This window comes from Phyllostomus hastatus, unplaced genomic scaffold (assembly GCF_019186645.2).
Source record: "Phyllostomus hastatus isolate PE091 unplaced genomic scaffold, TTU_PhHast_1.1 phas_contig_40, whole genome shotgun sequence".
Taxonomy (NCBI): Eukaryota; Metazoa; Chordata; class Mammalia; order Chiroptera; family Phyllostomidae; genus Phyllostomus; species Phyllostomus hastatus.
The window spans coordinates 77,976,374-78,001,112 of record NW_025333872.1 but is presented as its reverse complement, the minus strand read 5'-3'; the positions used below and the strand labels follow the sequence as shown (position 1 = coordinate 78,001,112).

The following is a 24,739-nucleotide window of genomic DNA, read 5'->3' as shown; positions in this document are numbered from 1 at the left end:
TGAGAGGCAACCACACACTGATGTTTCTCTCCTTCTGTTTCTCCTTCCCTTCCCCTGTCTCTACACATAAATTAATAAAATCTCAAAAAAGTATTTAAAGTGTAAAACAAGGTAGGGCCCTGGGTAAATAATGGGGGTAATGTCCCCACTGCCCTCCCTTGGGAATAACTAGATTTTAATTTGCTCTCTTTTGAGAGGTAGAAAAGATCACCCATGGCCATGCATTGAAGAAGAGTGAATTATGGAGACATTTGATGTGAATAAAGTCCTTTGTAAAGTTAAAATTAATTAAAATTCCTGTGGTAATTTAATCTTGTTAAGTCAAAGTTAAGCAACTCAAAAACTTTTTTCTTTAAACATAGCCCTTAACCTTATGACAAGTGCACATAAAATAGTTCTTACAATAATCTTTAGTAACCTATGAGGATAATATGCTTTTCTCCTAGATTGCAAACGTACACTTGAAAATACCTATTCTCTTGATCCAAATTGAGATATTTTAATCTTCAAAATACACCAAACTTATCAGTTTGCATATAAAAATATTACTAATATAAAATGAAATGGAAGGAGATAGAACAAATAAGTTATTAGTGTTAATACAAATAATACTTATATTTCTAGTACTTTTAAAAGTTTACAGGATGCTTTAATATTTATTATGTTATTAGATCCTTAATAAACTTAATAAGCAAATAATAATATTATTATTACTTATTATTCTATTTTAGGGAAGAGTAAATAGTCTACCATCCTTAGGTGGCTTGCCTGTAGCCACATAGTTTAGTTGGCACCAGGTCTTTAAATGTCCTGTTCTTTCTATAATGCACAGTGGCCTACTTTGGTATCAGATATTATTTTGCTTTACAACACACTGTATTAATTTTAAAGAAAAAATTTATAGACTTCAAAATGGTTCACATACAAAAGCCACAAGTCAATGCTAGCAATAAGAGCAAAATATTAATATTAAAGCTCCCAATTTTATTAGATGACAGAGTTCTAAAAAGTGAAAAAATATCAATTTTCTCTAGTATAAAAATTAACATTACTATTTCACTTCTTAAATAAAATACTATAATAATTGATACCAAAGAAAAAAGATAAAATTAACACTTTTTTTTTTTCAAAAACATTAAGCCTAGGACTCAGGTCACTGGGTTCAAATATACATTGAGTTAAAAACTATCTAACTTCACAAGTACCTGGTGAACAGCTGCATTTAGTACTGCCCAGTGGAAACTGTTTTATAGAGTATTTTCCAATACATTAGAACTAAAAACATACTCTCTAACTAAATAAGAGACCAGAACTTTCTTTTCTCTGATACTTCTGCTTTTTTTAGAGCCAGTGATAATAGTCACACTGTCTACGAAAAGGCCCCAAGTTATCTTCCAACATGTCCTTTCATCATCGTTAGGGCCTGAAAACCTTCCTGCCGCCGCCCACTGCCAGCTTTCTTGTGTCTGGGTTTTTGACAGAGTCCTGCATCCACCTGGGATGCTGCCATTTTCTCAGCGTTTCCGCGTCCAAACCCACCACTGCGCTTGCATGCCCTTCATAGACCACTCTGTGCACTCTCTGTCTCTTTAGACATCCCCCCACACTTTATGTCTCTGTTAGTATTTGTCACTCCCAAGCCGGTATTACAGATTTGGGGGTTCAGGGCTTGAACCTCTTTTGTCGGATAAAACCTCTAAGGGCAGGATGTGTGCCTGCTGGTCTTTGCATGTGTGTGTGCGTGACACATGGCGGGTGTTCAATGGATATCTGTTGAATGCATGTTGAATGAATGCCTTAGGGACATTACACAACTTTAAAGAATGCATGTAATTCTTTAAAAAACTGCCTTCACATTTATAAAATGCTTTGGCTTTCCTGTTGCTTTGTAAAACACTACTAAAGTAAACAATAAATAATTTATTATTTTTATTGTTTATCATCAATTTGTTTATTTCCATTGTTTATTATTTACTCATCAATTTATTGATGCATAAACCATATGTTGGGTATTATAACAGGCAACACCTCACTCTGCCTCCATAACAACCCCTGGGTTAGGAAGGATAGGTGTTTTTACTCCCATTTTGCAGAAAAACTATAGACTGGAGTCCAAAAGACAAAGTAACTTCTAAGAGCACACAGTTCATTTTTCAGAGGTAGAAAACAAGTCTCGCTATGCTCATATTGGACACTAATAAATTATCAAATTTTTGGTATTCTATTGCTTTGAAAACTGGCAGTCCCATTAAGTGATTTATATAAACTGCACCCAGAAGCTTGACAATATAAACAACCCCTTCTGAGTCACAGCAGGTAAGAAAGTTTGTACTTTACATTTAAATGATATGCCAATTAGCATGAAAGGAATTATACATTATACAAAAGCAGGGGCACTGAAAATTTCAACTTGGAAAAAAATTGAATCTTGATAAAGAATATGAAGAAATTGAGCCAGCAAAATGTCATAAATTAGGCAAATTAAGGCTTACTGCTTGTAAGAACTTCACCCTAAGACTGAGAAGAAAGGAGTTGCAAGAAGCACCAAGTCTAACTGGAAATTTTTTGTTAAGTTTCTTGTCTCAGGATTTATTGTTTCATAGAGGAGGTTGGCAAATTAACTAAGAAGTGAATCAATATTGATCATTTTAGGTGATTTATTTATACTCTTGGCTCTTTGTATCCAACAGTTTCATTATACTTGAAAAGTAGGATTCTGTTAGCGGCTTGCCAGACTTCATACATTAATTGTGCGATGAGAGAGAATTTCTCTTCTGCTGCCTTTCCCCCGGTATGAGTTCATTATGCCTAGTTAAGGGACAAGCCTCACCATACATGTATATACCCTTTGATAGAGTTATATACACTTCTGAGGTCAAGTTGAGATTGAGAGAAATCTTACAGCTAAGTTTAAAAAGAGGAGAGACCTGGGAAAGTGGAAGTTTTGATCATAAGCCCTGAAGGCAATGGAAAGATAAAAGCATTGTTTATTACAATTTTGTGTTTAACTTGATTGTCCACGTTCACCCTCTTTGAGGGAATTTTTAGTAATAGTCGATACTCGGTGCAGCCAGCTCCGCAGTCCATCTTTATTTACCTTGAGATCCAACACAAACTGTTCCCCTGAGCCCAGGATGATTCCCCATAAGACTCACATATGACAGTAATTTTCATCCACTTAAAACTGCATTGAGTTCAGTGCTTTAGAATAACTCAAGGTAAATTTTACACTTATGTCTTATTTACTGTAATGAGCCAGAAGCATGACTTTGGTGAGGGTGGCTTATTCATGGAAGTCATGAATAAAAATCTCATTTTCCAGATATATGTGGGGACACAGCTGTGGGAGAGAAAAAACCTGCAGATGGCTCCGGCGAGTGACCTTTTTCTCCTATTCTGTCTCAAGTGCCAAAACCAGAGCACAGCCGGGATCCAGGCAAACAGCCAGACCCGAAGTGCGCGTGGGCAGAGATGGGGACCTCGAAAGGTGTGGGGGGGCTGACCCGAGAGCTTGACGACTTAAAACTGTGGGTGTCTCAGTTTGGCCTCCACAGGGGTCTCACTACTAGGGTGGCATATAAACCAGAGGTGAGGTTTTGGAAATGCAGACTTGACATATTTGGTTTTCCTGCTCGGGAATTTTGATTTATTCAACATTAGAACATTACCTGCAAAAGTGAAAACCATACTTACGATTGGCAATACTTAGAAAACTTAACAGTCACTCAAAAATACCAGAGAATCCCTATCCTCTGCTGTTGGAGGTAGAAAGTTTTTCCCAAGAAATTCTTCAGGAAGTCATAAAGGTGTGATCATAGGCTCCTCTCACAGGGAGCAGCAAACTAACACCTCAGATGCTGGTGGAGTGGTACTTTCTTGTTTTAACACAGATGCCCTTTGTTGATGACATTCAGGATGTGGTCTCAGTTTTAACGAGTCACAGTTCACAACTTGAATTTTTCTTGTTTCTTTTAAGGAACGAAACCACTCAGCTTCACTTCTGCTCTCGTTGTCTGACACAGCGCGTGTGGCTGTGCAACAGGAGTCCTTGGGCTCTAGGCGGACACCTGCTAACGGCAGGTCGATCCAAGCGCATCGATATACTTAATTTTATTTTGGTATTCTCTTTCATCTGAGCTTTAAAAGGACTTTGTAAAGGATTCAATTAAATTGTGTGGCAATCTTCTAAAAGAGATAAGTAGGAGAAAGTCTAAGCCTCCTAGGTGTAAGCTTCGTGAGGGCACGATTTTCATTGTATGAGTCACTTAAACTCACTACACATAGTATCATCTTTGACACCTGATAAATATTTACTTATTTTTAAAGATAAAATGTACATTGTTCTTCCTATTTCATCTTAACTTCCCCCATGTCCTTAAACTAAAAAATTAGAAATCCCCCCAAAAGAAAAAACAACTAATGAAATCTACAAGCTTAATAATATACTGCCACTTTCCAGGATGTCTATATTTTACAACAGAGGTCACGCCTTTATTTACATGGAGTAAATTATCTAACTATGTAAGGTGCTTCGGATGGACTTCATTTGTTGCATATTTAAGTGCTCAATAAATTTTAGCCAGTATCACAGTAACAGTAGTACAAAACTGATTTATATAAAATATACCAGTATTTCCAATTTTGGAATGTTGTGGAACCTTGTAGATTGACTGGGGATACATTTGGTGGCCAGAGATGTCTTCTGACAGCTATATAACCCCTGCCATATAATACAGAAGAGGGAAAAAGATGACTGATCTTACTTTAAGTGAAGTCAAGTCTAGTAAAGGTAGCACTAAACAGTTTAGTGCTGTCCTTGTCCTAGCGTAAACTAATCAGTCGACTCACACTGGAGCAAGGAAAGGAAGACTTCAGGCAGAATAAATGATGTGTTCATGTGCTTAAAAATCATCCTGAGTTAAAAATCGATTTAATTACTAGATTGGGTAGAAGCTATAATCAAGTAATATTTTAGTGATATTAAGGTACCCATAATATCCAATCATTTGCCTCAATTTTGTGATCTGGAAATGAAGATAATAATAGCACCAATCTTATTTTGTTATTGTGAACATTAAATGAATGAATGAACGAATAGATCTCATGTGGCTGTGAGACAGTGTCCCAGATCCAAGGTGGGGATGTGTGGCTACACAAAGGAATTTTTCTGCTTTTCTTTCTTTCTTTCTGTCTGTCTATCTATTATCTATCTATCTATCTATCTATCATCTATCTATCTCTATCTATCCATACATCCATTTATCTACCAATATAATTTGTACCCTGAAATATTAGCATTTTTGTGGTATTTCACACTAAAGGGAAGAGAATACTGCATATTTTAAATGGGTGTGTGGATGCTATGCTCATTGTTCATGATCTTCCAATGTAATGCTCATTTTCCAAGGAATATGTTACAGCCAACGTGTTAATTAAGAATAAAACATATAAGAACTGTACCTGAGAGGTTTAAAATAGTAGTACAAGAAAATAAGAAGGATCAGAAAGCTAGGAAAAGATGGTATCCTTCTCTTGCCTCTAGCCATCTTGCTATCTGCTTCAGAGTCATTTCACTGACACGACTCAACATATGACTGCCTCCATTAAGAGGGAGCCCGAGAAAACAGAAGAGGCTAAAGTGAATCATTTTGTTCTCTGTTTATGAGCATGGCTCAAGGCTGGAATGGATGTGGGTACATTTTTGGTTAAAGTTAAATTTAAAGATTATTTCTATGTATACACACCACTATTTTATTCTATTACAATCATTAATTGAAAGTTCATTGGACATAATTTAGTGGCTTAAATAACATCTAAATGCTAGGCTTAAAATTTTACAGTTTAGAAGCCTTCATACCTTGATCTGGACTGTTTCTCACTTTGAGGTTTAGTGCATCATGTATATTTTCTGTACTAGTTTTCTAACTTATATAATGAGGAATAATATGAAGTTCATTTCTAAAGAGAATAGTATAACTTAACAGAGTTTGTGGAAGGCATTAGTGATATATTGTCCCACAAGTACAAATAATTACTCAGTACAGTGCTGCAATTTTATTACAAGTGCATTGTGGATAACTGTGCTGTTCAGACTGGCTTGAATATGTACTTCTTCCAGGCATTGCAAGGACTTTGTGCTGTGATCTAAATTCTTATCATCCCTAGTTTAAGAATTACAGTGTAATTCTCCCTTTTTTCATCACAGTCTCCTGAACACAAAGCACCCATTTTATGTTATGCTAATGATCCAAGAAAAACTGGGAAAGACTAAAAAGCAAGGTTCATAACTTACTGACAGTTACGCAAATCAAAACTTTTTTCACCAAGTGTTCCACGTATAAATGTGGAATAGATATCTTTAACCCAAGAAAAAGCCAATAAGCCTCTGCAATATGAAACAGTCAATAAGGCAACAGAACAACAAGTCCCATGACACCAACATGCTTCACATATCTAAAATGAAAAGCCTTCTTACCTAGCATGCGAACACATTTGGCAGCCTGTTCGGGGCTTTCAAAGAATTCGCCACACCTCTGAAAGAAAAAAAAAGCCATCGTTATTTGAAAACTCCATACCCGGATTTCAAAGGCAACATGTTTACGCAACCTGACATTACTATGACATTATTCTAGTCTTCGTGTCTTCCTGGGTTATCTGGGTCTAGGCGCTCGGGTCATGAGCAGAGACTTCCCTGGTAGTAAAAAAATCTGAGAGGTAAGATTTTCCCACATGCCTCATGCCCTGGCCTGGAAGCGATTTCGTGTGTTCCTATGAAGAGTCAAGGCCAGAGATGCGCTAGGTGTCTGATGGTTCCTGTTTCACTGGGAAGACATGCAGTCTGTTAGAGCTAATAATATGAGGGCAGTCTTTCCCAAAACTGACCCTTATATAGCTCCAAAATCATTCTAAACCACCTGTTCTGCAATCATCACAGATACGATCACGCACAAAGTTGGTGGCCTTATACTTAACTCTCAGAACTTGGGGTAGAAAACAAAAATAAAATGATGCTCATTTTCTTTTCAAAAGAAAAGTGGCACTCATAGGTGCTTCTATGAACCCAGAGACTCATGGAAATACAACTTTCTTGTCTATGTCTTAGTTTTAACATGCTTATTAAAAGTATTAATAGGCTACATAAAGGCAAACTTCAGAGAGACATCAGTTATGTAAGACTAGACCACATTTATCTATGTGATTGACAAATGGTTTGTATATGAATATATTAAAAAATCCTACAAATAAATAAGAAAATAACAAAAGATAAAGGATATGAACAAGCAATTTGTGAAAGAGGAAATCTGAATGGTCAATAAACACAGAATATATTCAATCACTTATAGTAATGATTAGGAACCAGCAAATTAAAGATAAAATGAGGCCTATTTTGAACTCATCACTGTGGCAAAACTTAGAAATTTGGAAATAACAAGTGTTCTAATAAATGTACAACAGTGAATACTCTCACATATTGTTTTAGGATAGAATATGAAATGACAGAATCATTTTGGAGAAAATTTGGCAAAATTTTATTAGACTTGTACTTACTAATGACTAGATTTCAACCTAAGTTGAAATGTGCATACCCCATGACATAGCAAATCATCTTCTAAACTGATAACCCCCCAAATTTTCACATACAACTTTAATGTCCAGCTACAAAATAGATAAATAATATGTCATTCATACCTTGGAATACTACATGATGGTTAAAAGGAATGAATTAAGACTACAAATACTGTAAAGATATATATATATACACACACACATATATGTACACACATGGCATATATAAATATTCAAACTGTTTAATATTCAAATCTTATAGAATATATAATGTTAAAATTATATAAAACATAGCTAATATTTAAACCCTATAAAATATAATGTTCAACAAAAAGCTACCTTCATTTTTTATTTTATTAATATATCTAAAACATAGTATGTATTTTTATGGATAAATTAATTTACAGAAGCAACATAAGAACAATGAATAGTGAACATCAAATTAAGGGAGAAGGAAGATATACAGAGTAACGAATGCTGACGGGCACTCAGGGCTTAGCTGCTGTTCCTGCAGAGTGGTCTTCCCTTATCCACGGGGCTGCCTTAAAGACTCCCACAGGCTACTTGAAACCATAGGTAATACTGAGCCCAATAGATGAGTATATTATATTTCTTCTATACCTACTTACCTATGATGAAGTTTAATTTATAAATTAGACACAATAAGAGAATAACAATAACTAATAAAGTAGAACAATTAAAATAATATACTGTAGTGAAAGGTATGTGAATGCGGTCTCTCTCTTTGTCTCAGCAGACTAGCACTGATTTCTTTTTCCTTCTTCACAGTTTCACAGAAAGAAAATTCATTCCTACAGTACATTTTAGCAACCTCATACAATTTTTTTTCTTTCTTTAAGTAAAAAATTTTCACCTTTTTACTTAAGGAAAGCATTTTATGGCTTCCCTTTGGCATATCTAAATTGCCAGCATCATTGCTTTTGCAATTTTGAGCCATTATTAAGTAAAATAAGGGTTAGTTGAACACAAGTATGAGACACCACAACAGCCCTCTAATCATCAAGATGCCTACTAAGTAACTGACTGGCGGGGAGTGGATAAAGCATGAACATGTTGGACCATGGGATGATTCACATCCCTGGAGAGAGGGCACAAGATTTCATTATGCTTACTCAGAGTGACAGGCAATTTAAAACTCATGGTTATTTTGACTTCTGGTCAAGATGGCAGTATAGGCAGGCATGGCCTGCCTCTTTGCACAACCACATCAAAATTACATCTAAAATACAGCACAACCACCACTCAGAACCATCAGAAACCAGTAGAATAGAAGTCTGACAACTACGGAATTAAAGAAACCACAACCATCCAGACTGGTAGGAGGGGTGAAGATGTGGAAAGGACTGGTCCCACACTCATGCATGGTGGATAAAAATTCAGGAGGGCTATCTCAGGAGCAAGGAGTCCTAGCCCCACACCAGGCCCCCCTGCCCAGGGTTCCAGTTCCAGGAAGATAAGTCCCCATGACTTCTGGCTACAAAAACCAGGGATTGCGTGGGTGGAAGAAACTTCTGGAGCCTCAAGCAGTTCCTCTTAAAGAACCCACACACAGACTCACCTACTCAGACTCACTCCCTCTGACAGGTGCTGTAGCACCTGGGTAGCAGCATAAAAGGCATCAGTGGCATACTGGGAAAAACTGAAGTATCTTCCATCAAGGCGAGCAGAAGCCATTGGCCCTTTTCTAAACACTCCACCCACAAAGCCACAGAGCTGGCAAGCTGGTGCCATATCTGAGACCCCATCAACCTAGCTGACACTGTTTGGTCTGCCTGGGAGATTCCCAGAGACTGCACACCACCCAATTTACTGGCCCACACTAGCTGCTTTTCCATATGAATGGCTGATCTTGGCTCATGCTTCACAACTTCCTAAATCCTCTCAAAAAAGCAACAGCTGGCCTCAGTGAGCCCCAGGCTAGGCACTAGCATCAGCCAGCCTAGATTCACAGCTTGGGTTCACCTGGGAATCTCCAAGCCCAGCACAAGTAGCAGCCATCTCAGATTGCTTTGTAACTCAAGTAGGGTGGCCCTGGGCAAAACCCAGGTGGGGAATGACCTTGGCCTGCACTACCCAGGAAACTCCATGGCCAGTGCACCCAGTGAACAGCTACAGACCAGCACCACCACCCTGCCCCTGCACAGCCAATCCTCTACAGAGGGCAGAGGTTGGTGGTAATTGGTCACAGCCAGTCCTTGCAGCTGACTGGCTTGGGTAAATCCCTCCCATTGATCTTCCAACAGCAACCAAGGCTCAACCGCAAGAGGACCGAGTCCACATGAAGAGCACACCTCAAGTGCCCAGCTTGGGTGAAAAGGAAGCCTGTGCCACTGAACCTTACAAGACACCAATGCATGAGGCCATGCTACCAAGATACAGAGTTAAAGCAACTCTACATAATACATAGGAACAAATACAGGGAGGCTGTGAAAACAAGGAGACAAAGAAACATGGCCCAAATGAAGGAACAGATCAAAACTCTAGGAAAAAAGCTAAATGACCTGGAGATAAGCAACCTATCAGATGCAGAGTTCATCTGGTTTAAAGATGCCCAAGGAACTTAGTGAGGACCTCAACAACATAGAAAAGATCCAGTCAGAAACAGGATACTCTTATGGAATTAAAGAACAATTTCTAGGGAAACAACAGTAGAGTAGAGGAAGCTGAGAATCAAATCAACAACATGGAACACAAACAAGAAAAAAAAACAACCAATCAGAATAACGAGAAGAAAAAAATCAAAGAAAATGGGGATAGTGTAAGCAGCCTCTGGGACAACGTCAAGAGATCCAACATTTTCACTATAGTGGTGCCAGAAGAAGATGAGAAAGAGCAAGAAATTAGAAATCTATTTGAAAAATAAAGAAAGAAAACTTCCCTAATTTGGTGAAGAAAACAGACATGCAAGTCCAAGAAGCACAGAGTCCCAAACAAGATGGATGATAATAGGCACACTCTAAGACATGTCATAATTAAAATGCCAAAGGTTAAAGAAAAAGAGGGAATCTTAAAAGCATCAAGAGAAAAGAAGTGAGTTATCTACATGGGAATTCCCACAAGACTGTCAGCTGATTTCTCAAAAGCAACTTTGCAGACTAGAAAGGATTGGCAAGAAATATTAAAAGTCACAAAAAGCAGGGACTTACAGCCAAGATTGCTCTACCCAGAAAGCTATTATTTAGAATCAAAGGGCAGATAAAGAGCTTTCCAGACAAGAAAAAACTAAAGGAGTTCATCATCACCAAACCCTTATTATATGAGATGTTAAAGAGACTTATTTAAAAAAAAGAAGAGCAAAACTATGAATAATAAAATGGCAAAAATACTATCTATTAAAAATTGAATCTGAAAAACCAACTAAGCAAAGAAGAAGAACAGAGACAGAATCATGGATATGGAGAGCACTTCAGTGGTTGCCAGATGGGAGGGAGGTATGGGGTAATGGGTGAAGAGGTGAGGGGATTAAGAAGTACAGACAGGTAGCTACAGAATAGCCATGGGGATGTAAAGTGCAGTATAGGAAATGGAGTAGCCAAGGAAGTTACATGCGCTACCGGCAGACAGGTACAATGTTGTGGGGACTGCCTGAGGGAGTGGGGGTGCTGGGAGGAGGGTAGCAAAGGGGAAAAATTGGGACAACTCTAACAGCATAATCAATAAGCTATAATTAAAAAATAAAACTTAGAGTTTATTTTTAGAATTTTCTATTTAATATTTTCAGACCACAGGTGATGGTGGGTAACTGAAAGCAAAGAAAGTAAAATTGCAGATGGGTGGGAGAGGGGAAGAACTCCTGAAATGGTTTGTTCCTTCAATGATTCTCCAAACTGTGGTCTATGCTTGAAACATTTCATAACAAGAAAGAGTTGCCCCCACAAGCAACACTCTGAATATAAAAATGGCCCTTTGCAAACTGCTTTTGGCACCCATATCTGTCTTCCTTGGACTTATAGAGGCCGCTGAGCACCAGGCTGAACTTATTTTTTCTACGTTATTACCTAGGAAACCTGAGGACATGCTACTTGGCCCACTCTCCTTTTTCACTGCTCATAAGTTGTTTGCTCAGATATGTTTGCTCAGACTTAAGTTACATGCAGATTTTCAACTGGGTGGGGCATCAGCACCCCTAATCCCCACTTGGTCAAGGGTCAACTGTACCTACACTTCATATATTATAAGGCAAAGTAATTTCTGGGGAAAACAATTTTTGGATGTGAGACTCCACATTCTTCACCCATAACTAAGAAAAATGCTCTGGTACAAAGAGGGGAAGGTTGAGCAGGTGAAGGATGACTCAATTACATTCAAACCAACCCATTTTTCTGGAATGACCTGCAAGGTGCACAAATAGATGGGGAATTGCCTCTGGGCCATGAAAAGGAGGCACACTGCTTGGGTGAGTGAAGAGAATGGACTGCAGAAGAGGAAGAATGGGTGAGTCCAAAGGTGGCAAGAAGGTATTCAATACTGAACGAAGAGAATTGTGAGCTCTTTTCCCCATTACTCTGCTGACCTAAGTATCAGGTGATATTTATCATGCCATTTAATCTCTGCACGCTTCATTTCTTTGTAAGTAACATGGGATGCTACTGTACGCCGCAAAGTCAGCTCAGTAAGCAGATGTGAAGATTCATGGCCATGAAGTCTGATTTGACTGTTGGTCCTTGTTTTGCCAGTGTTTTGGCCTGCATCACCTGCTTTTTAAAGTGGTATTTTTAGGATCTGAAAGAGTTAATAGCTATTTTTAAGTGAAAGATTAGAGATTTCTAAAATGTTTTCAACTTCTTGGCAAAACAAAGTGCTAACTAGCAAGCTCTATCCATTCATATTCTGGGTCCTACAAGGAAATAACTCTGCAGTGTTCTCTTGCCCCTTGTTAATGACAAAGCCCACACATGTGCTAGGACTGAAGAGCTTTCCTTCTTTTAGTTACAGGGACTTGCAGCAAAATCTGTGTGGAGTTTACATAACTTCCCACAGCCACCCCAAACCCAAGGGCAACCTTATTAATATATGTCCCTCAAGAGGCAGATGGGTCTGGTTGGGGGGGATGCCTTGGGGGTCTTGCTCTGTTTCCTGGACACAAACAAAACCAGGAGAAGTTTTTGAAACTCCTATGAGGTATACATTCCTTACCAGTCATGGTCTGCCAGGGTTCGCTGACCATGCAAACTAATGACCAAGCAACAAGGCAGGCATGGTGGTCCTTCTGGCGATCCTGAGGCAGTCCCCTTCCTGTCTTCATTTCTCAGGCTATCTGCGAAATACCCAAGGCACTTCTAACTGGTTCTTCAATTGCACCGCTTTGTAAACTTACCTAGTAATGGTGACAGATTTTAAAGCAATACCCAGAAAGGAAGCTGATCGTTCCATGGCTTGGGGAGAAAAAAAAACACACCCTATTTTTTTCACTTTCTTTTCTCCTCGTTACTAGTGTTTAAGTGACTTTGTCTGCCAGGTGTTGGCTTGCTGTGTAACCAAGGGTGATAACCCATTTTAGGAGATTAATTGGGTTAAGCCATGTGGTCTGAGTCTCAGAAACTGCAGGATCTGCCATAGGGGAAGGTCTCATGCCCTGCTGGGTTCCCAGGGGCCGTAGTAGCCTTGCAGCTTTGCCTGGGCATGCAGACCCCCATCCCAGCACCCTGTTGTTATCACCCTGACTTTGGTCTGGTTCTGATCACCAGGCTTCTACCTAATTCTCAGGTTCTCAGCTCTCCATAGGATCACCATCTTTGTTTTGTCTTCTGTGCCTGAAATACTGAGACGAGCTCTCCTTGTTTATGCCCGTTTCTCCCAGCCAACACTGTCCTCAAATAGTAGGGCATAGTTATCAAAATCCCCATCCAAAGGGCTAGAGCCCTGCCCGGGACAGATCTTCCTGAATCATGCCCTCCTCCCAAAGCCAGTAGGATATGCTGCACATGAGCTCATGTGTATAACGCCTATCACCCTCTTGGACCATAAAGAAGAAACCACTTCCGTTGTTAGTGTTGCTAATGTGCCTCATTATTGCCACTCTGGTGCCTTATAAATACCAGTCCCTCAATAAATACTTGTAGAACTAGCTAACATATATTTCGCCTATACTATGGGCAAAGCAGTTGTAAGTGCTGTACATCTACCATCTCATGTTCTCACATACGCTTTTAAGAGAGTGGAAAATTGAGGCACGGAGAGTACCACTGACTACAGCATATATTTTCCTCCAGTGAGTGAGAGAACGAAAGCTGACAGCTTACCTGATGCTTGACCACTGTACCTATATTCCCAAATATTGGCTACTGTCAGCTTCCTCATTGCCTTGGCCAAGTAGATGATGTCTATTTACACCCCCTACTCTCATTCATTAGCCAGAAGTTGTTTGAATGAGTTGCTACCTATGAGAGTATAGGCTTTGGATTAGACTGATCCAGGTTCAAATCCTATCCTGTTGCTGCCTCCACTTACCTATTATACTACTATGGGCAATTTATTTAGTTTTGCAAAATTTGCTTTTTCACTCGTAATACAAGGTAATATTATTTGAATGACAGTATCATTGTAAGGTTAGTTTTTAACTCATTAAGAGCAAGAATGTGCTGATTTAAATTACTGTAGAGAAGATTGTAACACAAAAACACAAATAAATAAATCTAACTCATCTGTTAAAATTTTATTTTAATTTTCATTCTATTATTTAGGATTAAAAGTGAAGAAATACTTCTGATTTTAAAAGGCAGAACACTTTACAATTAGTTGCTAATTCTTATTTGTGAAGAATTTTCTATATTAAATCTAAAATTTGCCTTTTAGGAAGAACAAAATGAATTTTATAAAATACTGCCTCTATCTTAGCATTTTCATTAAAATATTTAATTTCCACGAACTAAGTCATATGTTCCAGCAAAACATGCAATAAAATAGATTTCTCTTAAATGAACTGTGTTTTTTCATTGCTTTCATCATAAAATTCATTGCTTTCATTGCTTTCATCATGAAAATTAGGGTAACATATTAGGGTAATTTTTAAGATAACACTAAATATTCAGCAAACCTCTTTTTTTAAAAAATTATATCTTAAAGGAAAATAATATTCAGATATTAATAATAGCAGCTGTAATACTTGAAAGAATTTAAAGCATCCAGGACAGTGAGATGTTCATACATTGTTCAGTTGGCAGTACTTCCAGCTTTCTTAAACCAGTTAACATTTTTTCTGCTTCAAAAAAGCTTCCATAGGTTTTATTTTGAATACTTGCTATCACTTGCATGTATTAGCCTCTCAGGAGGCCTCCAGCAGCTAATCTTTTTAGGGCAGGTGTCTTGGTATATTTGGATTGGAAGAAGTATTGGCAAACAAAACCCCAGGCAGAAATCCTGTTGCTTGGAGGTTTCCCCCAGTGTCGGCTGAGGCAATAACTGCTTTCTGCAAGTAGGTAATATCAAATGTTATCCGCAAATAAGGAATAAAGCATGATTCTTTATTTCCTTCCCACCCTTATACTTTTCTTTTGAAGCCGAAAGGAATTTAATGCATGGAATTAGATGCTTACAAAATCATGGAGGGGTAGGCTAATGGAGGGGCCTCCAGGAATGACTCTCAGAAAAAATGCACAGCTGGCTGATGCCGGAGGCTGTGGTGGCCGCAGTCAGGGAAGCGGAGGAGCAGGAGGCATCACTGAAGTTGTTGACGTCAAGGATACGCCCCCACGGCAGCTGTCCAGGGCTAGAAGCTATTGGCACAGTTGCCTCTTGACACCCTTGTTGCTAGTGACTAAATGTTGGATGTTACTGCAGAAATGCAGAAAAACCCCCAACACCTCCATGGTGTCCTTGAAAGATCATTAAAGCAAAACCAAACAAAAAGAGCCCCTGACATATAGACTCACTTTGGAAAAAAAAACGGAGTTTGCTCAGCTGAAGAGGTGCTAACCATGGTCATTATTTGGTGGAAAATGAAGTACCTTTCATCTGCGCCAGGAGCAACAGAGACAACCTGGAGTGGGCAAGGCTTCACTCAGCATAGGCTGCCTTCATGCCCACCCGCACTCCACCTCTAAGTACTTCAGTCCTGTGAACTGGCCACATTCGAACTTCTCTAGAGTGATTTCAATAAACAAGACAAATGCCTGTCTGATGATGTAGCTGTTTCATTTGAACACCCTTGAACTCCTAAGTATCTAGCATAATTACTAATGCATAATGGGTACTCGCAATGTTAATTAAATAAATGAATAAATAATTCTTTACTGTAATTCTGGGGGATACACAGATTTAAGATTTAAGATTATCTGGGGAAGCATGAGAAGAGATTTCTTCTTCTGGAGATTTACATATGAACACCAGTAAATGCTGCCATTAGAAGCAGCCACGTAATATGGAGCTGCAGTGGTATTCAGAAGACATTTTAAAACATCCGAGTCACTTCCCATCCCACATTGTCCCCAACAAAGAATTGCATGATACTAATCAAAGCCAGACCCCCAGAAGATAGGCCTAGTGAGAAAATGGTTTAGCACTGTAGATCACAAAAAGATAGCTTCTGTTAAGAGACCAAACTCCCTAAAGGGCCTGGAAGTTTGCAATTCCATTAATGTCTGTCAAATGAGTGAATGAATGAAAAATCATTCAAAATTACATCATTGTTGAGTACCTACTTGGTGCAGGCACTGTACCGTGAGTACAGACACAAAATCAAATAGATTTAGGCTAGACGCCGTCTCAGGAAGTTTACAGCCTGGCCTGGGGTTGGAATGTAGAATGCTATGGGCATCCCCAATGGTGGGCGCCCGATGCTGCCTACAGCTATCAGAGGTGGCTTCTAGAGAGATGACCATAGGCCTGTCTGAAGGATAGGAAAGAGCTGGCTGGCAAAAGATGGGGCCCATCCAGGCAGAGGCAGCTCCCTATGCAAGCTCAGAAGCCTGTTTAGGATCCTTCAGGCAGCCGCTGAGTCCGGGAGCAAAGCTGCAGGAGCTCAGAGGAGAGGGCTTAATCAAAGCCATAGTCACAGGTGAGACTGGAGGAAACTAGAGGCTAGTAGTGATTAAAAAAAATACAGACTGGACTGGAGAGGTTGGGTTTGCTTTTGAAGAGTGGAGACGCTTGAGTGAATTCCTTTAGCATTGTAACAGGTAAGTACAATGTGGTGGTACCTGATAGCTTTCATTGACACTGTTGGCCAGTCTTTTTGTCCTTTTCTACCTTTGAATGGGTAGCAAGCCTGAGGTGTTCTCTTATTCCTCATTCTTGGATTATTACATAGAAGTGCTACGAGCAAATGAACCACTCCTAATCACACTGTTGAAACCTCATGGGGGACGACTTGGGCTCCTGCAGAAGCCATTAGCACCCAGTGTTGAGCACATCACAACGTCCCCAAGCTCCCAGAAGGTGTGTTTCCAGGGCTTCCTACTCTATCTACAGTGGCCCGAGGCAGTCTGCTGTGTGGGTGGCACAGCGAGGCCTCCATCTCCAAACACTGTGGCGGCCCTGGGCATTCTGGTGCAAGAGGATGGCAAATTTGGAACCGGGGCTGATTTCGGCGCGAGCTCATGTTTTCCTTTCTAAGATTTTCCAGTGAAAGAGCAGATTTCCATCCCATTGCAGGCTGTTAAAACGTCAGGCTAATAAGTTTTCAACAACCTGTCACTGTAGATCTCCGGCAACAACCTGGCACTGTCTTTGCATCGGGGCCTCTTCGTCCAACCCAACCTCGGCCAGGCAAAATAAGAGACACACCGGCAAAAGAAAAAAAATAGATAATCACCTCGAGCTGAAATTCTTAACAAATCCATTGTCGCCAACAGTTAGCAGCACAAATTTGGGCTAAATAACCTGAGGTGACCCTGCAGGAAGGGCCATCCCTCATAAACCTCTAATTAGCGAGGGCTAGGAGTGACTTGAAAGATATTAATGCTATTGCTACTGGAAATGAGCCTACCAGCTTTTAACAGCTTTGTTTTCTTCTTCAGTCAAAGAACAAAATGTTAGCTCAATGGCGTATGCTTTCTATTAGGGAAGTGCCAGCAGCAGCAATCTCCAGAGAGTCTCTCGGCATTTTGTTACACACCCCTATTTTTAAATGTTTAAAAACTACTTATTATGAACCAAAACTTGGAAAACCTGGTTTCAGCCCAAGTGTGATTTTTTTTTTTTAAGTTACTAAGCAAACGTCCAGAATGCAGAACTTGGTTTTCTGTCATTTCAGGCCTGGACAGTAGAGGGCACTAGAAAGGCCACAGTACTATGTATGTGCTCTGGTTGGACCCCTTCAGGGAGACACTGGGGTCAGGTGGCCCACAGGTTCAGAGGCACTGGCCTGTGTTGCATTTTCCAGTTCATAAAGCAACTCTTCATGCAACAATTTGACTTTCATTCACACATTGAAAATCACATTTTTCATTGTGCAAAACAATGACTATAGCCTCTAGGCAAACACAATTTTAGTAGAATCCGTGCCTGCGGAGGCTAAGAGCGTGTGGAATACAACTGGGGTTATCTCCCCACTGTGCTCAGTTATCGGAACTGAGTAGGCATGTTGGTCCAAGGCGCTTTGGGAATAATTCCGGTATGGGTTCTGAGCCCTCCCTTTTATCAGACATAAACAGAGAAAAAAATATGTCAAAATTTTGCAAAACAATCACTCCTTATTTACCTGTTAGAGCTCCAAGTGTTGATAACTAGCTCTAGCTAGTTTTCAAACTGAAAGAGACACTTCTGTAAAAGCAAATAACTTCAGCCATAAGCATTTAGCTTACACAGAGTGAATTTTTAAAGAGGAAGTCCATAGCCACTTGAAAGCAGGAAGCAATACAGAAAGACACAAGAATGGTGCATAGAATGGAAAGAGCTTAGACTATCTGGATTCAGACCCCTCACTAGCTATGTGATCTCAGGCACATTATTACTCGTTTTTTTGAATTCACTTGTAGAATAGAGGGAGTAACAATGTTCACTCCCCCAGTGACATAATGCAATATATATGAAAGCATCGTGTGTACTCTGAAACCCACAATGGGACCTGCTGTGTGCGCTGTTTTGTGGAAGGAAGGAGGTGGAAGTAGGAGAGGCCATCTGGCAGAACTGCGTACAAGATAGAAAACACAGCTCTACTGTGTAAGTCACGGCATTTTATGAAGGGAAAATTTTTGCTCCTCTCATGTTGGAGAGCACCAGTCCCTCGGAGGGCAACCTACAAAACCAAAGGTCTAAAGAGCAGAGGTTGGCAGGGCAGGTTCGGGCAATGAGCTCAGAGTTGGGTAGAGCAGTAGCCAGCCTTTAAAAGGGAGAGAGAGCAGAGTCTAATGCCAGGTGCAGATCCAAAAGAATACAGGAAACGGAAGGGGGACTGCTTGAGGATTTGCAGCCTGGACAGGGCAACTCCAGCACCAGAGACACACACTGTTAATCTGGGAGGGATCTAGGAGACCACTGTGGCCAACTAAGCCATTTGCAGATGTAACTGACAAGCCCCTGTTTCCATTCCAGGGTTTTATGATAATCCCAACACGGGCCCTTGAGTTTGAATCAAGACTCTTGCATTTACTAGATTTCTCACCTTGGGCAAGTTACCCAATAATTTATCGCCTCTATTTCTTCATCTGTAAACTGAAGATAATACTACTGCATACTTCATGGGTTTATCATGAGGATTAAATGAAGGCTAAAATATGTAAAGCACTAAGTATTCAGTTAGTTATTATTTTTAAGAATATACAATTATTTGGAAAAAGAGAAACCATGAAAACCATGACTTTTTCAGCCACACCCAGGGTTACTCCATGTTATCTCCTTAATCTAGACGTTGAGCCATTGCCCTGGGCAGCCTCAAGCCCCGAGGGACAGAAGTCTGCAGTACCTGTTAGATGGAAGTGCCCAACAAATATTTGTTTAATGAATGAATGAAAATGAGAAGGCAAAGAGCAGATTGAAAACTGGACCAGTTTTTACTAGGCAAGTATGTTCACTTCCTGCAAGGGAAGGGCTTGAAGGTCTAAAAAAAGTCTCACTTTTATTGAATATTTCATTCAAAGTATTCATTCAGCAAACCTTCAATGCAGCAAAGGTGCTGACATATCTGCGATTAGCTCTTTGTGTGAATTGATTAATTAAACTAAGCAGAATTTATCTCTATTTTGATTACATTATTCTCAAATCATCTTTGTGTGTTGTAAATACTAATCAGGGAGGATTAAGCTGACTTTTGTCTAGTGGTAATGTAGACCCTAGACACAGGTAGCAAACACAAGGCCCACAGGCCGAATCCAGTCCTCTACATTGTTTTATCCGGCGGGGCCTCTTGTTGCTACCCCACAGCAGCGACGAGCTCCTTGTCCCTAGTTAAGGAGTAGTTACATCTATACAGCCATAAAAACACATTGGACCCTTTGAAGGCAACTGCAAAGCTGATGTGACCTCCAGTGAAAATGAGTTTGACACCCCTGCCCTAGGAGGTTCCTATAGACCACGTCATTAATGAACTGAAGCGCTGGGACTGTCTAACCCTGCCTGATGCACAATTATGCTTGGCATTAAGGAAGGAGAGAGAACCTAAATGGGCTTGGGAAACAGAGGTTTCTCATAGTTGGTCACAAATACTGGCCATATCCTTGATGGGTGTGGAAGAGTTTCTGAATAATGTATGCTGATTGGCTATGGGAAAGAGGAACTAGCAAGTCCTCAATGGGAGCTGAAGACACGAGATTAAGGTATTTGTTCTGGGTACGATAACTGGAGATGTAAAAGCCTAAATGTACCTGAGAAAGGAAGTTAAGAATGACTAGAAGGAGATGGGGTTCAGATAATCTGAGAACTGGGGAGTGGAGAGATACTAGGTTGGGAAAGCTGGCAGGGACCAGGTCATTCATGGCTTTATGGGGCTCCATTTAGTGATTGGACATGAGCCTGGATTCCACAGACCATGCATCTCAACGAAGTCACTGCAGGTCACAGGCCATCTGTTCAAGATGGTAGGAAAATCCCAGAAGTGTTCAGGAAGCTTTTATAAGGGGAATACCATGCAGCTGCCACATTTGCTAACTCACGTAGCTTCTCACCACACCTGGCAGTATCTTCAGATGGAAAAAGGGTTCTCCTATGTGAGGCCACTACCTTATGATTCAGGGATTACTGATACTTCCCATATTTTCCCTGATACTCATAGTTTTGACAATCAGCGATGTTAGGGAATACCATTAGAATGTTCAACCATCTAGACTCTCCAGGGTTTATTGCTTCACACAGGTTGTTCACCATTAGATAGATTGCTTCAAAGAAATTCAGTGTAATCCATATGACATTTAGGAGTAGCGATGCCTTGTTAACTTCTTAAGTCTAGTAAGAATATATTCTGCAGAACATAGCTTTTCCAATCAAGCATGGAGTGAGGCCTGAGGACACATTGAAAGGCGTGACTAGCAGTGAAGTCTCTGGATTCCAGAAGGTGGAGGCACTGGAGGTCTGAACAAAAGGCCTTCCCTAACACTTGAAAAGGAATCTCAGAAACTATTGGGAGGGCATGCTGTACTTCGGTAAAAACGTTCCTTTAGGCGACTGCCACTGTCAGAGTGAAATTTGAATCCACCCCTTAGCCTGACATACCATACAGCAATGCCTCAGCCTGTCCCCCCACTGTCCCTGGGAGACAGACACTGTGAGCGCCTGGAGCAGCTGCTTTTTTTTTTTTGGTCTGACCTGTGTGTTGCCAACAATTACTAAACTCCAACCATCCGGTCAAAGTGTCCAAGCTTTAGACATTGGTTTTCTCGATTTACACTGCAATATCCAAGCTACTTTATGTGACCCTTTAGAGAGCGAAAGCTTAATAGATAATATCAGTAATATCTCCAAATCATTATACAGATGTCACAATTCAAAGATTCGTGGGACCTCATCCAGCCTGTAACTGAATGAATATTTACTTAGGACAAAGGAGCACTTATAATGCACTCCTTCCAGCTCACTGCAGTAATGCTTCTGTACATAAACCAACAATTAAATGTAATCCTATACACTTATAGTTTTAAAAGAAATTCAAACCAGTCCTTGGAATTAAATAACCCCAGTGCTAGAGAAAATGACTTCCAGAACATCAAGCCTTACATGCAAACACAGGGCCTCTGAGCCACAAAAGAACAAACACTTTTCCACAGGGATGAGGGCTTGTTGTTGTATTACTACTTGTGAGGTCAAAGATCCAGATGTTCCCATAGACAATCAAAAAACTATTACTGGTCAGATTGTATTGACCACCTCCATATGGCCAGCTCTGAGACATGGACTTGGCCTCAAAAAGGAGTTTTCTGCAAATTTTGCTGGCAATCAATAGTGACCCCGGGTGAGAATTGGAAAATTCAATATCTTAGAGAAATGACTGACAGGTTTCATAAGCTGCAAGTGAAAATGAAAATCCATGAAAACAAGTGTATATTTTGCTAGTAGTTATATTCTGCTTTGGTGTAGCTTACTGCACACCATGACATATTTTGACAAGAGCTAAATTTGAAAGTCACCTCCTCTTGGCCTCTCTCATTCCATGAAAGTAGAAACCTTCTTGTCTGGTTCACTGCTGTTCCCAGCACCCAGATCAACATTGTCCCATCACAGGCTCTTAATAAATACTGCTTGAAACAAAGAATGAATGAATGATTTGGGTCAAAAATATATCCAATTCTCTCATTATGACAGTCAAGTTAAAATTCTATGAGATGGTGAAAACCCAAAGTAAAAGAGAAGTCCAAGAGAATAAAATTATACTTAAATTTAAATTAGCTGAAATCACCAGTTTTATAGCCATTAACTTTCATAAGAACTTGGCATCTGAAGTTGTGCAGTGCATCTACGGCGGATTTATGCACTGAGTCCAACCCAAAGGCCAAGATTTCTCCAGGTATTACAGTTTGGAAAGATAATTTTCCCTGGAAAGCAAGAAATCATCAGCTCTTTCCATGGTCAAATACCACTGAAGTTAAGCAAAGAAAGAGATGAACAAAATTTGTTTTAAATTTTCTTGGTCAGGGTCCATACCAGGAAAATAGAGGCAATACTTATACTTTGTTTCATTAGTATATGATTAAAGGATTCAATCAGGGAAGTGTTTCAAATGATTAACAAAAATTGTATAAAGGGTCACTGGGGGATTCCTTGAGGGTAGTAGGCACTGTGTGTTGTCGATGGTGTCTATAATTCTTGTTCTAATCACTCTATTTCCTCAAGACCCCCTGCAGCTTTCTTGGAAATAGATTTGAGATTTAATTCTTATTAGTGTCAGTGAAACTGAGGAGTCCTGAAGATCATGCTTTATTAGCTTCCTAGTAAATCTGCCTGTGACACTGACATTGCAATATGACACGTGTTCATCAATGAATAATTCTCATTAATTACCAGATACTCAGCGAACTAGCAAGTTTTTGTTTGTATTGAGTTTTTTTAACCTAATGATATAAAACTATTATCTCTATGTATTCTTAGAAAAGCAAGAAGGAAATTGAACACAATAATAATAACCTTAAAAATAAAGTATTGCATATAGATTAATTGTATTAATTTACCAGCCTTAAATTTCTAAAGCTAAGCTATTTAAGGATAGGGACTGTGTCTAAACTTTGAATGACGGTATCCAGCAGAATGTTTGGCATAAAACAAGTGCCTCAGAGTGCTCTTAAATGCATGGCCAAGTGAAGAAAATATCATATGCCAAGGAATGCAATCATCATTTAAATTCTATTCAACACGGACATGTCAACACAAGCATTTCTGGATATCACTACTTAGTATGAAATGTGTGTGTGCATATACATACATACATCTACATCCATATAGATCATATCCACACACACACACGATATATATCACCTCACTGTGCTTAGCGATGTGCTTTAGTTTAGTGGCAAATAGTCCCGGCTCTTGTCTGGCATCTAATAACAGTGAGTTTGAATCCCAACTCCACCATTTCCTAGCTTTTTGACCTTGGAAGTTGGCTTGTTTCTTCTATCTAAGTCTCTGTTTCCTTATCTAATAAAAATCAAGACAACACAGAGTTGTTATGAGAGAACGCACATAAGGTTCTTAGCACAGCACCCCGTACAACAGGAAGTGAGCAATATACGCTATCTATGACTACTATACCCTTACATGCTGGCCCTCATTCAGTCAGATAAACAAAGAAAAGCTTTACATTTCATTCTGGTTGTTGTAATTCCTGCCCTCCAACTAAAAAGTGAATCGTTGCTGTGCCCTGTTTGTCCCACAAGTGTGTGTGGACAAATCTTTGAGGAAGTGTAAAGAAGTGGTGACAGAAAGCTTAGGCTTTGTAGTTCAATGTGGCGGGAATTTACCAGCCATGTGACCTCAGGGAAAGTTCGGAAGTTGCTTCACCCTCTCTTAAATGTGATAAAACCTCTCTACTTCACAGGGATGTCCTGAGGATGAGATGTGGCCAGTCAAGTTCCTGGCTCAGGAGTAGGATATGTTTGTATGCATCTATGTAGTTATCTATTTTTTCTCTCTGTTTTTTTTAACTTCAATGTCTATATTCCCTTCTCTATATGTTCAAATTATCCCTATTATTTAAGGCCCAGATAAAATATTGATTCTTTATGAAGCTTTCCTGATGTTTTTTAGCTTAAGTTAAGCTTTTTCTTTCCTGAATTTACTATAGTTCTTGTAGCCACTTTCTACTTCACATTTTCATTACTCTGACTATTAGACCATGAGGTCTTTAAGGCCTGAATCCAGATCTACTCTACTTCTAATCCCATTCAGCCTACGGAATAGTATAGAAATGTGTGTGTATGCGCACATGTGTAGTGTAATGAAAAATATTTAACAAGCATCTGGTTTTAAACATTTGTTATTACTCTGCCTTATTCTACAAAGATTTTGAGGTAGGTGCACATTTCCCTTTGTGTGCATATGTGCAGTGCATGTTTATATACAGATCACCCCCATATACACAGGTACATATATAAGCCATATATGTATATCATATATAATATATATTATGAAATCTATTTATTTTGAAGTTATTGAGGAAACATTATCTTATAACACTTCCCATAACATTTTGTTAACATTATTCCAGGAAAAAATTTAACCACTGCCATGCATCTATTATTTATTACAAATGAAGATATTAAACCTTTGGAATCAAGAAAGTAATAGTTGCTAT

At 39.5% G+C, this 24,739-nt stretch overlaps 1 protein-coding gene across 1 annotated transcript in view; it reads right to left on the bottom strand.

Annotated features, from left to right (window-relative positions):
* Positions 1-24,739, bottom strand: part of PDE7B (phosphodiesterase 7B) — a 292,124-nt gene that overhangs the window by 189,937 nt on the left and 77,448 nt on the right. Inside the window, exon 2 of the mRNA XM_045843704.1 lies at positions 6,476-6,533. Within this exon, the coding sequence (XP_045699660.1) occupies positions 6,476-6,533 (58 nt within the window). The remainder of the gene's footprint in view (positions 1-6,475; positions 6,534-24,739) is intronic.